At 40.7% G+C, this 13,143-nt stretch overlaps 1 protein-coding gene across 2 annotated transcripts in view; it reads left to right on the top strand.

The window, feature by feature from the left end:
- Positions 1 to 3,181: 3,181 nt before the first annotated feature.
- usta (uronyl 2-sulfotransferase a) overlaps positions 3,182 to 13,143 on the top strand; it is a 58,383-nt gene continuing 48,421 nt past the window's right edge. The window contains exon 1 of one of the 2 annotated variants that reach the window (XM_031727632.2): positions 3,182 to 3,714. In XM_031727632.2, coding sequence (XP_031583492.1) covers positions 3,486 to 3,714 — 229 coding nt within the window. In that variant the 5' untranslated portion in view covers positions 3,182 to 3,485. The remainder of the gene's footprint in view (positions 3,715 to 13,143) is intronic. The other variant, XM_031727633.2, reaches the window with a different exon arrangement.

Genomic DNA, 13,143 nt, shown 5'->3' with positions numbered 1-13,143 from the left:
CTGCGGCCTGCTGATTGCAACTATGCAGCTGTACCCACAAAGGCAAAGTAGTGGAAAGCTATATGTAAGCTATATACTGGCTTTGGGCCTGTGTGCTAAACTGTGACGCTCCACGTTGGACTGTTGAGATCTGTTTTAAATATATATTAAAACAATAACCTAAAAAAACAAAGACCCATTTTGTTTTTAGAGAACTTGATTGTACCGCAGAAAACTAATAAAGAGACGAGATCATCTGTTATCATGTTTGGAATTGGCAGATCTGAATAACCTCATGTGGTTACTATAATGCCAAAGGCTCAGTTGGCAGAACTCTGTAAAAACAAGGAGCTTAGAAACATTGTCTTTTGTCTGGCTCATAATGCCTCATTTCAAAAACTATACACACATCAGCTCATGACCAAGACAACAAGATCCAAAGCAAATTTGTTCTGCAGGCTGTCTGTCTAGCCTTTGTTGCAGTGCAGCTGTTGACAGCGAATGCACACTGAGGTTTTCCAGTCTTATTCATGTTGAGGAGTCACAAATGGGTACAGACCAGAGTGTAAACCCCAGTTTGGTTATGTGTTTTTTTTTCCCCGAGATGACTGCACGCGTCATTTGGGAGTCGATTTTACTTGCATGGCTTTTATCTCGGCTCATATCTGTCTTTCTTCGGAGTGAAAACGGACAGCTAAACAAGCATTTCCTTCAAATGGATAAAATCAAAAATATGTGATGGCTGCAAAAGAAACCCTCCAAATAAGCAGCAACAGTTCAACAATCTCTTATAGTCCTTTATGCCTACCCGACTCAATGTCAGATAGAACAACTGCTCATTGAAACTGACATATTTCAGGGGGAAAGGATTACAGTGAACCTTGTCTGCTTTAGCTGATTTGCCATTATTCTGAATCACTTCTCCTTCTGAGCTTTTGAATGGATGCTTTATAACTTCATCTTGGCACAGCCTATAATGAAAGCTCCCTAAGATCCTGATTCTTGATAGAACAATCCAACATACATGATACCTCACTGGCCATTTTATTAGGTACACATCTAACCAGGCACTTGCGCGTCAGCAAATCAATGTATTTAGGTGTGCAATATTCAGAAATTGCTGCTCTACTGGGATTTTTTCACATAACCGTCACTAGGTCCTAATAAGAGAAAATATCCAGTGAGCAGAGTTCTCTGGGTAAAAATGTCTTGTCTAGGTCAGAGGAGGATAGCCAGACTGCTTTGGGCTGATAAGTAGAAACTGTTGAAGTGCAGAAGACCATCTCTGAACAGACAACACGTGTAAGACCAACTGACTGTCATTTCTGTCAGCTAAGATCAAGAAATCCAGGCCACAATTCACACAAGCATGGCTCTATCATGCCTTGTATCAACAGTTCAGGCTGCTGCTGGTGGTGTAATGGCGTAGGGCAGGGGTGGGGGAACTCCAGGCCTCAAGGGCCGGTGTCCTGCAGGTTTTAGATGTGTCCTTGATCCAACACAGCTGGATTAAATGGCTAAATTACCTCCTCAACATGTCTTGAAGTTCTTCAGAGGCCTGGTAATAAACTAATGATTTGATTCAGGTGTGTTGACCCAGGGTGATATCTAAAACCTGCAGGACATCGGCGTTTGAGGCCTGGAGTTCTCCACCTCTGGTGTAGGGAATACTTCCTTGGCACTCTTTGAGCCTTTTGGTACTATTTTAGCATTCTTTAAAAGCCACAGCCGACATAAGTATCATTACTCACCACAGCGTACCCATCTTCTGATGGCTGCTTCCAGCACGGTAACATGCTATTACACGAAGCTCAAATCATCTTAAACTGGTTTCTTGAACATGAGAATGAGTTCACTTCACTCTAATGGCTTCCACAGTCACCAGATCTAAATCTAGTAGAGCACCTTTGGAATGTGGTGGAATGGAGGATTCACATGATGGATGTGTAGCTGGCATATCTGCAACTGTGTGATGCTATTCTAGGAGCTTGGAAAGAAAGCAACTCGCCTTCTTTAAGTTTTTTGAAAGTTCAAGAAACTTCAAAAGGTCCAGTCGCTTTCTTTCCAAGCTCCTTAGACTACCACAACCTGGATGACTGAGAACTTAGACAGATGTGTGATTTCCTCATGTCAGTATAGACCAAAATCTGAGGTGTGTTTCGAACTTTGGAATCTATGCCACAAGAAATTATCTGTGAAAGGGGTGCAAGTCAGTATTAGCAAGGTTTACTTAATAAAGTGGCCAACGACTGTGACTGGATCATTGTAGACTTCATCAAAAGCAGAAACCGCTAGCAAATTTAGTCCCACGAGACTGAGAGGTGTCCTCATTATCCCAAGATTCTACAAAACGCAGTGATACATTGAAGAAAATGCAATACTTTAATCTCCACCTTGCAGACTATGAGCTTCCTCTTGGTGCATGTGAGACTTGACACACATCAAAAGGAGAAGACTTTTGGAGCCATGTCCAGTAATTCTGATTAGACTATGCCTGACGTACTGTGGTGTCCTTGGTGCTTTCCATACTGTAGTACCATGAAGTAAAGGTCTGTGCTGTATGGCAGATTTTGACCATGCGGCACAGAATAAATTCCTTATTTTTGTGCCTAGCTTGCCAATATGCTGTTCATTTCCGTGTGTTCACCATTTTTTTTTTTCTCTATTTCTCTTTATTACATTTGCCCTTTGGAGTCAAATTGTTTTCACAGCTCCTGTGGCTACAGTGAGTATTGTAGCTGTCAGGGAAGTAGTTACTGTTTTGAATGGCCTCCTAAGTACAGGTGTAGTGTAATGGTGGGTTTTGGCTCTGCTGTGGAAAGCAAAGCTTCTAACAACAGGCCTGAGGGGGTAAGAGAAAGTTACGACATGCACACACACGAGGGATGAGCAGATAGACTTACTCGGTAGCTTCTTTTTAACATTTATCAGACCAGTACTTCTTTATCATTTGGTGATAAGACAATTTTAAGCCTTTTCCGAGTAATGACCGTTTTGTCAGAGAATATAAACTTTTCCGTTTGTTTTTTTTAAGGCCTTTCCCCCCCAAATTTTCTGTAAACATAAATTACACAACTACGATTAATTTTTTTTTTTTTTAAAAAGCTGCTGCATGATAATTGACTCGTTTCCACCGATATCATATGAGAGTCCGCTCCCTGGCCTGTAGGCGACGCTGTTTTACGCACTGCAATCCAAACCAAACCCTGTGTGAAGTGGAAGTTTTTCTGATTTCCACGTTAAGTAATCTGACACCCAGACTCTGAGCAGAAGGATGGACCCTTAACTCGGCTGGGAGGACGGAAGGAAGGAGCAGTCACCCAGCGAGCATAAACGAGCAGAAGCGAAACGCTGTACGCAAAAAACAGCCCCAGCAGCGGAGAAGATCTGGGTGCCAGCGCGTCTCCAGTTAACTGTCCGTCTCACTCAAATGATCTCAAGGCGACAAGTTTCACTTTCCACATGCGAATGGGTGACTTTCCGCAGCGCTTTGTGAGGAGAAGAGGATGAAGAATTTCAACAGCAGTGCCCTTCACAGCCATAGCCAGTCTACCAACCACATTAGAGAGCGAAACAGCAGAAAGTACAGCTTACTCTCTGTTTTGCCGTTGCGATTTTCTCTCCGAGGTTATGGGTTCTGCATGGCTACGCTGTTTCTCTTCTGTTTCGGCTCCCTATTTTACCAGCTGAACGGAGGACCTCCTAAAATCCTGCTAGACATCAGACAGTATCTCGGTAAGAACTTTTCCTTTAAAAACAAAAACATCCTTCCTGAAGGTCGTTATCAAAATGATAGTAAGAAGTTGCTCTCCACGTCTGGACATTTTTTTTTTTTTTTTTAATCGGTGGGAGTTATTAAGAAACGTTTATCAAAAACGGAAAGGGTCTCTTTCATGAAATCCACCGGAGGCCACATCGTCTCCTCAACCTCATTCAGCCCAGATGGACGAAACCGATTTTCTCTCGTGCTTACTTCTAAGTGTTAATTTATCCATGTGGAGTTTGTGTTTTAAACCTAAAAAGACCCCCACATTTTAATATCAATGCAGACACTAACTATTGCATATACACAGCTGTGTATCATCCCGAGAAAATATCATCCCGTCAGTCTACAAACATGTGTGGAAAAAATGTGAAATTTTTTCACTCATTTTGTTTGACCAGCCAAACCTGGGGTATTTATCGTCACTTTTACGCCGCTGTGACTTGTAAGAGCATGATTGAGAGGTGTTATGGTAACTAGAACTTAGCAACTGTTAGGATTCATGCTGACTGACGCCTCTTCTTGTACAGCCAGCTGGTGCGCTCCAGCCGCGCAGCTCTCATTACGCACGGCTTGCACCGGTTGAACGAGGGGTGAAAGGCTGAATTTATGTGGTTATTTAAAGCCTAGAGTGCATCTGTGGTTGTTTTAATAAAAAGCACGCTACAGTGTTGCCAGTTTTTTAATGTCAGGCAGGTTTCCAGTTTAAAATATTCTGGCCTGAAGGGATTATTTTAAAATATTTATATGGATATATTTTAACATGACTTGGCAGCTATATTTCTGTCATTACAGTGCACTGGATCTTAACTAGGGTAAAGTGGATAAAGTCTACTGTGTGCGTGAAAAAGAGTCCATTTGTGGCCTCATCTGCCACAGACATATGTCTGAGTGTCAGCCTTTAGGATAAGATCTGTCAAAAGTCAAAAGGCAGTGTCTGCTTGTACAAGTCTGATCTTGTGACTTCAACCTCTTTGATACCCTAAACAGAATCAGATGCAAAGGTGATTTTCCATCAGCATGTCTGACACTGAGCGAGAACACGGCCTGTGTCTTGAAAAAATTAGGTTGCGTTTCTACCTATTTCTCACAGGGGGCTAACCTTTTATCACGTGATAAACATCTGGAACAGAATGAGAGTCACTTTCCAGGTCAGCTACTAATCCCCTGGGTCAGATTGGTTTCCTGTAGACACACGCACACACACACAGTCTAACTGACTCGCATACAAATGCATAGACAGACTAAAGCTGCACAATATTGTAAAAAAATAACTTGGATTTGGTTCAAAGCATAAGCACAGATTCCTAAAATAGAACGTTTTACATTTTTTTGAAGAGTGCTAAAATATTAAAAGTAGGTTTGTATAGTTCACACTGCAGAAACATTCATCTTTGGAGCCTAATAATGTGATATAGAAATCACGGCAGTCGACACCAGTTTATTTTATTTTAAAGTACTTGCACAAAGCTAATGCATGCATGGTGAGATAGCCTCCTTACTGCAGCACTGCTTCTGAGAAGTGCTCTATTCTGAACAAATACACTGATATGCCTAGGCTGATGATGGGGCAGATGTATGTGCTATTACCACAGACAAGCAAGCAAGCAAATCACATCAAAACACCATTAGGCAAAAAGAAATGTATAATTTGGTCCACAAGGCTGAGTGTTAGTGGCTTATAGGGCATAAGCCACTAACACTCAGCCTTGTGGACCAGGATGAGGAATCCCTCTATTAGAAAATCTAGTCTCTGCTCCCACCTGCATGATTGATCTCCACAGCAGCTCTACACAGAGACCCTGTGGACCTGAGCCTTGTCAAACAGTGACTCCACTGTAGTGTATGGAGTTCAGGAGGGGTTTTTTTTTTTATGTAACACCGCCACAGTGTAGCACCTCAACTGGGATGTGGATGAGTAATCGTCTGCATTTATTATGATGCTGAGGCAAAGAAGAAAGACTTTGTAGCTGAAAGTTGTGACAGGGTGAAATTGATCATATAAAGTTAAAGTTTTTTTGATGCTGTTTTGTTTCCTGAGTCTGAGTCAGCAGGTTTGTGGCAAGTTTCAGGTAACTTTATTGCATGTAAAACAGTTGTAGAAAGAGAAATCCAGTTGGGCTGGTGTGTGAAAGAGCTTGAGATGTGGTCTGCTCATTGTCTCTATTCTGAAGTGTGTGTGGTCTTGAGGGAGAGACCTTGGAAGGAAGAAATCTAGGATAAAGGAGGGACGGTACAAAATACTCCTGTGATTGGAACTGCTTTGAACAGGTTCATAGGAAAGTTATTTTCACAAAGAGCTCACACAGTCTTCACTCTTTGTTGTGTCTGTGTGTCACAGAGTTATTCAGAACCCAGATGCAAGCTCCAAAAAACTGTACAAGGGGAAACTTCACAAATTACCAGAATTATGAGGAAAAGCAGACCTTTAAAATAAATGCCTCCTTCTAGTGAATAAAATAATAACACTTATAAATCAATTACTTTAAATATAATAGCTCTAAGCCTGGCGTTGGCATTTCTAACTAATGCACCACATTTTCTCTGATGAAGAGATATTTTATGCCTGTTGCTGTACCTCATTAAACGCACGTGTGACCTAACTTGTGTTACTTTTGGCTGCGCTGTGCCAAGATGAAGGTGAGGAATCCTGTTGAGGTGGGTGAGCGTGGGCGTGCACGTGGAGGTTGGCAGCTTGAATTAGTGTGATTGTGTGATAGGTGTGTGGGTTTCTCTCAGTCAGATGTTGCCGGTAGGGAACAGACCTTGTTTTGTTTGGATCGGTGCGGAGGTCGGTGGATGAGGATGTCACTCAACATGCCGTATAGTTGCAGTAACTAAACTGCCGTGCAGACCTTTAAACCTGCTGAATTTACAGCCTTGCTCACCACTGTGCGCTCACACTCGCTGACCTTGTCTAACACTTTCTCGTGTCTGTCTTTCCCTCCTTTGCTCATAAACTGTATGCTGACCCAGCTACCTTGCCAGAAAATGCCTCTTCTTGCCAGGGGGTGTATGGACATGTCTGTGTGGCAAAAATATGTATATAAATGAAAAGTTACAACAAAGTTTCAACGACTGGGAAAGAAGTGTTCTTCATATTTTATGCCAGATTTGTAAGTGCTTGGAGCTGAGACAGCAAAACAGAGCGAAACACAACGTCCTCTTTAACTGTGCTCTTACTCAATACATGGCGCACTTACTCCTTTTAACATATATTTCTGTTTAATGGACTTTTAAGCAACATTTAAGTATGCACGTCGTTCTAAGTGTTTGTGTGTTGTTATAGTCCCCAGTCTTCTTGCCATGAATCATAAATGCTGAACTTGATGTGGCTGGGAGTCTTTCACCACTAACTTTGCTCTGCTTCTCAAAAGAACCCTTTAACCTTTTTAAAACTCACACACGTAAATTTAACTTTTCAGAAATGGGCCAGTAAAGTGTCCGAGTTGGAGACTCTGGGGCGGTATTAGGGATTAGACAAGTATGCGTGGACACAGAAGAAGCTTTAGGGTCGCTCGGCCTCCCTTCAGTTTGTGTCATGTTTGCACCTTTGCTAGCCAGGAAGTGGTTCAAAGCAAACTTTTTAAATGAATTCAAATAAAGTTTAGTTTGGCTGGTCAGCGCTTAGTAGGTGTAGCGACACAAACTTTATATGTATATAATAAATTCAGGGAGGATGAGTTGGGAATTGCTGCAGAGAGAGAAAGGGAAGATTTTCCTGCTGTTAGAAGAACACATACTGTTCCTTGACCTCCTACAGACTCATGAATAATACACAACGAGTATAACATTGTGTCTTACATACCTTAACAGGGCTGAAACCGCTAATGTAGAGGTGCTTAAACTGTAGGGTGGACCAGACTAGTGTGGGTGATAACAAAGTTAAACTAAACTGAATTAATTAGATTCTAGTACGGGAAATAAACAAATAACAGTTTGCTGATGTATTGTGCTTACCTTTATTTTCTATTGCTCTACTTAAATTCTTTTATTCCTATTATTTTCTAAGAAAAAATGATGGAGTTTGGGGTGTGAATTCATTAATGGAGTAATTGTTATAAGTAAGTCTGGAAGTTAATGAGATGGCGAGGCCTCCGTCGTCCATCAGTGTGTCTATCCATCCATCCCTCCACAATTCACAAAATTAGCTACTTTTCTTAGAGCGCTGGGCAGATTTTAGCGAAGATTGAACACAATGACCAACTAATGGATCCTTTTTCCTATTTTTATGCTCTTCTCCTCACTGAGTATTGCTCAGATTGCAGTGAAATTAGATTAATTTGTTTTTGAATATGTCTAATTGAGAGCCTTCTTGCCTTCTTCATGGATTTTAATTGTCATTGGTTTGTACAGCGAACCAATGACACCTTACAACTTTCTTTCTCTGCTTCACGTACTATATTAACCTGCCAGATGAGCTACTACATCATTGATATTCTGGTGGTCAAAGATTAGATGCATTAAACTGCTCATTATTCCTTTATTTCACATCAGAATAACCTTTTTGCTTTACCTTTTGCACCGGTGACCTTTACAGACCTCTAACTTCAAATCTCACCTTCTGCTTGAATTTAAATAGTTTATAGTTAAGAGTTAATAGTGTATATTTTATACACATGCATGCACATTTATGTTTACACACAGGCACACATACTGAAAAAGCTGACAAGTTAGTCACATTGAAAAGCTTTTTTTGAACGAGGCAGTCATGTAAGTGTGAATTCTGGAGCAAACTCGCCACTGTAGTCACACAAATACACCCACTTCCTATTAAAGGATATTAAAAACAAGCTCTTTTTAAAATTTAAATAATATTCTGCACTTTAAAATGACAGATTTATTGGCACCGACTCTTTGCCCAAAGTGACAGTCTCCAGGCTTCATGGCAGTATACCAAATGTCACATAGAGTGAAAATCAGGCTGGTCAAGCTGTCAGTCAGCGTTTTCAGCTGCCTAACAGGGTTGCCAGATGTGCAGTTTGAGCCTAAGTGAAGTCGGTGATGTGGAAAGGTGTTTCAGCTCCCGGTTTAATTCTTTACTTCACACCTTTTCATTTCTGTTATTGACTTGTGCAGCAGATAAGCAGAGGTTACCAACCCAAGCACGGACATACATTTATTTTTAATGCTAAAGACTCAAAATAATCCAATATTTAGAATAATATTTTGCATCCATCCAGCACCTCCACCTGACAAGCCTCATTAGGAAGTGAAGGCAGGACAGCTTGGTCTACTTACTCTGTATTCCTTCTTGTGCAGGGCACAAGTGTTGAGGAAAACTACACATTACTTCCACTAGACCCCAAAACAACCCCTAACTGGCAGCACATCCAACTTAAATGCCAAAACAATCAGATGGCCCATAATTTTCCTAGGGTTGGTAAAACAAGCAGCCTTGCCTGCTGAGGAGAGTATTTACCTGCTTTGTAACACGCCAGATTCTAACGGAGTTTAAGGGTCAATAAAGGATAATCATCTTTTTTTACTGAATGGAAACCAAAGGGAAAAGCTTCAGAGCTTCAAATTAGAGGGGTTCGCAATGAAGACATGCAGTCATTAAGTTATTATTTTATGATTGTACTCCGTGAGGCATGCGGTGATGATAATCTGTTACCTTTTTTTGTGTGTTTTGAATTTTCAGGATAGGAAACCATTTGAAAAAAAAGATTTGTGTTGACCCTGTCATTACATAATGGAAGCAATTAGCATTACCAATTAGCATCTCCACGCTTGAGAGACTGCTCTCCTTCTCTCTCTCCCTCTCCCTCTCCAGAGAGACAGGCAAACACTAAAACAACACAGGGTAATTATCTTTCATTAGTGCATTTGTTTTTGCCACATGAAAAGAGAGCAGATGGAAAGAACATTACAAATGTACCAGTGCTGTTAAACTGCAACTGCTGTTCAAGGCTTGCTGAGCAATGATGGTTATAACCGAAGAGAAATCCCAGATAAATTTGTGGGCAATGGTTTGTGATTGGGTTTTTGCGCGGTGCTACTGAACGTACAGTGCTTCTGCTTTTTGCATGTCACTGAAGGAAAAACATGAAATTTGTTCTACAAACTTGGGATGTGTCCAGTTAAACTGTTTCTGTAATTCTGTTTTCAGTAATGTTTCAGCAAATTGAGCGGTTATTTTGCAGTTGCTTTCCTGCTTTTTCTGCATATATCATGCAGCAATTAGTGCATGCTACTAACTTTAGTCTTCAATTGTATGAACGCTTTTCCCCATGGTTTGTAAAACTAGACGATATTGCCTGATTATTGAGCCGTAAATGTGCTGGCACTCACACTTGTTGCTAGAGTGACATTTTTAGGCCTGTCAGTGGCGTTTGTCATCCACATCCAAAGTTTTGGTAACCCGATGTGCACAGCATGCCTGACTCATATGCTAAATGAAAGAGCTGGAAGACCTACTGGCTTTAACTAGCCTTCACTGAAGTCTCCCTCGTGCAAACGGGAAACGGGCCACCATCGTTTGTGCCGGCTCAAAGGAAAATTCCCTTCTTCTTGATCTACTGCATCTCATTTATGTTTCAATGGAATAGCATACTTTCTGTATGTTGCCTCTTCTTCTGCTTTGCTTAGCAGCAAGTATAAAAGGGCTGTCAAGGCCCACATCCCCAACACCACTGTCAAGGGCCACGTGCTTCAAGCATATCTGTGGCTTCCCGGGAGGAAACACAAACCAAACCCCTTTGGGGTTACATCAAAAAGGGCATCTAGTGCAAAAATCTGCCAAATCAAAACATGTTGAGCTACCCACTTGTGAATTAAGGAGCAGCCGAAAGTAGTTTTTAGTTCTAACTTGTTAGTTATTGATGTGTTGTGGTGTTAGTAGATGGATTCGCTGTTATATAAAGAGTCTAGCTAGCCGTCTCCCCCCCATTCACAGAGCGTCTGGGAAGCTAAGCAAAGTGGGTGCTTCAAGTTTATTAAGTTTATGATGTGAAAATACCCCATAAGCATTTATAAAATGGACTCTGTTTGTTTCACTTGTTTGTACGCTGTGTAGTCAAGAATACATCAGCTCAAAGAAGCTTTATTGTCTTGTTTTAAAGGGTTGCCAAGTCACTGATGACGGCTGGCTGTGTTGACTTTTATGGTAGTGCTTGTGGTGATGTGTGAATGGGTGGGTGGCTCAAGGCCCGGAGCCACTGGGTGGTACCCGGGCTCATGCTTTTGAAAAAAGGTGACTACATACAGCATATCCCATAATTTAAAACATCATTGACCGAATAAATAGAGGTCCTGTGAGAGAATTAAGTGTCTGCTTACAGCGTGTAAACTGAGCTCCCGGCTTTAATCAACTCCTCCCTGTTCATTCAGAAAGAAGAGACCTTTAATCTGAATCCAAGTCCTTTCATGTCAAAAATAGAAACACAATAATTGCACCCTGCTACATGAGAATTTTTTAAGCTTCACCCTTCCTCGTATCTCTGTGTCCTGGTGTTGTTAGCCATTTGGGAAGTCTCTTTGTTTACTTTGGCGAGTGGTAAATAACCCCACATTCCCCAGTTTATTGCCACAGATCATCTGAAATGTTGAGGACTTGTTTCTGCCAGCTGGCCACATACATTTCCGATCAAACAGCAGGCCCGTGAGGTCACTGAAGTCAAGCAATTAGTTTCCAGTTTTATCAAGTAACTGGACTGAGAGTGTGAAACACATTACCAGAAGCCACGGGACTTGTTAAAGAGAGACATATTTGCCCGGTGGTCAGTGAGATACCTTGATCAAGGAAGCCTGGCTAACTTTTCTCTGAGTGAACTTACCACATCTTGGTCAGCCCACCCTCATTTCATGGAAGTGAAAAAGCATGAAGTAGTTTAAAATAGCTGACTTAAATATACAGCAGGGCAGATAGAGTGGGAGGGCCCAGCCCATGTTCTTGAAACCACTACATGCACTATTGGGGAAATGCATTGCAAGTTTTATGGAGCCTGTTTCCCTTTTCAGGTTGAGCGGAGTTAAACTGGCTTTTCTGTTTTCTAGATTCAGGTTATGTGCAAAAGTCATTTTGGGTATATTTGAGACTTCAAAGCTACACTTATTAATACTTCCATAGTGACGATGTACCACAGGCAGCTGAAGGATTTAGTGAGAATTTACTTCTTTCGTAAAGCACAATTTAGCCTTTTCTATAACCTCTAGCTTTTGTAGGAGGTCTTCATTTACTTCAAAACCCTGACACAAAGATGAAGCTAATATTATTACAGTTACTGGTTACATACAGTACTTAAAAAATTTATGTAAGGTTTTTGTCACAACCGCCCTAAATTAACAGTAGTGGTAGCTACCTGCCATTTATCACTGCCCTGTGGACTCTGCTGCTGTAACAATGGGAATTTCCCAACTTTGGGACTAATAAACAATATGTTATTGTATCTTGTGTTTTCACTGTATTGCTGTAGGGTCTTTACATTACAAATTAAAGTGCCTTGAGGTGACTGATCTTGTCCAGTCCAGTGTACAAGTTCAAATTTGGATATAAAAACATGAATTCTGTCTTTTTTTTTTTTTTTTTCTCATTTTTTTATCAAACTTTTTTTAAAGTAGTATTTCTAAAATATTTGTGTTTTCTTATTTTTACAGGTGGTCTAATACATTTGTTAGGCACTGTATATAAACAGGTGGGGTGTCCTACATATATATGCACAAAAACCCACACATCACGTAGACGATACAGTTATTTCACTGTTGTGCCTGTGGTGCAATTATTGACTTTATCGATTCCATTCCACTTCACGGCCCAGCAGCTTCTCCCTTTCTTTAATATGAGCTTTTCTCCCTCTATATTCTTGATATTTGAAAAAAAAAACACTCTTCACACAAACTAGAAAAAAAATATATATTTGTGATAAGTATTAAAAAAAACAGTTTAGAGAGAGACTCCATGCCTTGATGCACAAGCAAGACTTCTAGTAACAACGCCCACTCCCCACCTGAACAAAGCTTTAGGTAGCTGGTCTATATTTCAATTTGTCACTCAGAAAATTATAACTTTGTATCAGAGACACGAGACTGAAATAGACAGACAACCACAAGCACTAACTTTGACACATTTTGGTCATAGAAGTTCTTGTTGTTACACAGCGCAGTATGTTACTACCGACACAGCTCGATGTGAAACTGTGAAACCTGTGTGTTCTGCTTTCAGCGGGCTATTATAGAATCGCACATTTTAATGCTTACATTGTTACATTTACTTTCGTTTTTGCAAATTGTTGGATACTCTCCGCTGTTTTTCTTTTTCAAACCTTGTAACAGGTGAAATAAATGCGATAATGTGTACAGTTATCATCCTAAGAAAATACAATTATTTTAGAGCGTTTGAAGGATCATAGCCCGAAAAGCATTATCAATATGGAATGTGGTTGTCTCCAGTGAAAAGCAAA

Source organism: Oreochromis aureus, linkage group 15, assembly GCF_013358895.1.
Source record: "Oreochromis aureus strain Israel breed Guangdong linkage group 15, ZZ_aureus, whole genome shotgun sequence".
Lineage (NCBI taxonomy): Eukaryota > Metazoa > Chordata > Actinopteri > Cichliformes > Cichlidae > Oreochromis > Oreochromis aureus.
The sequence above is the reverse complement of the archived record's forward strand: the minus strand, read 5'-3'. Positions and strand labels throughout refer to the sequence as shown.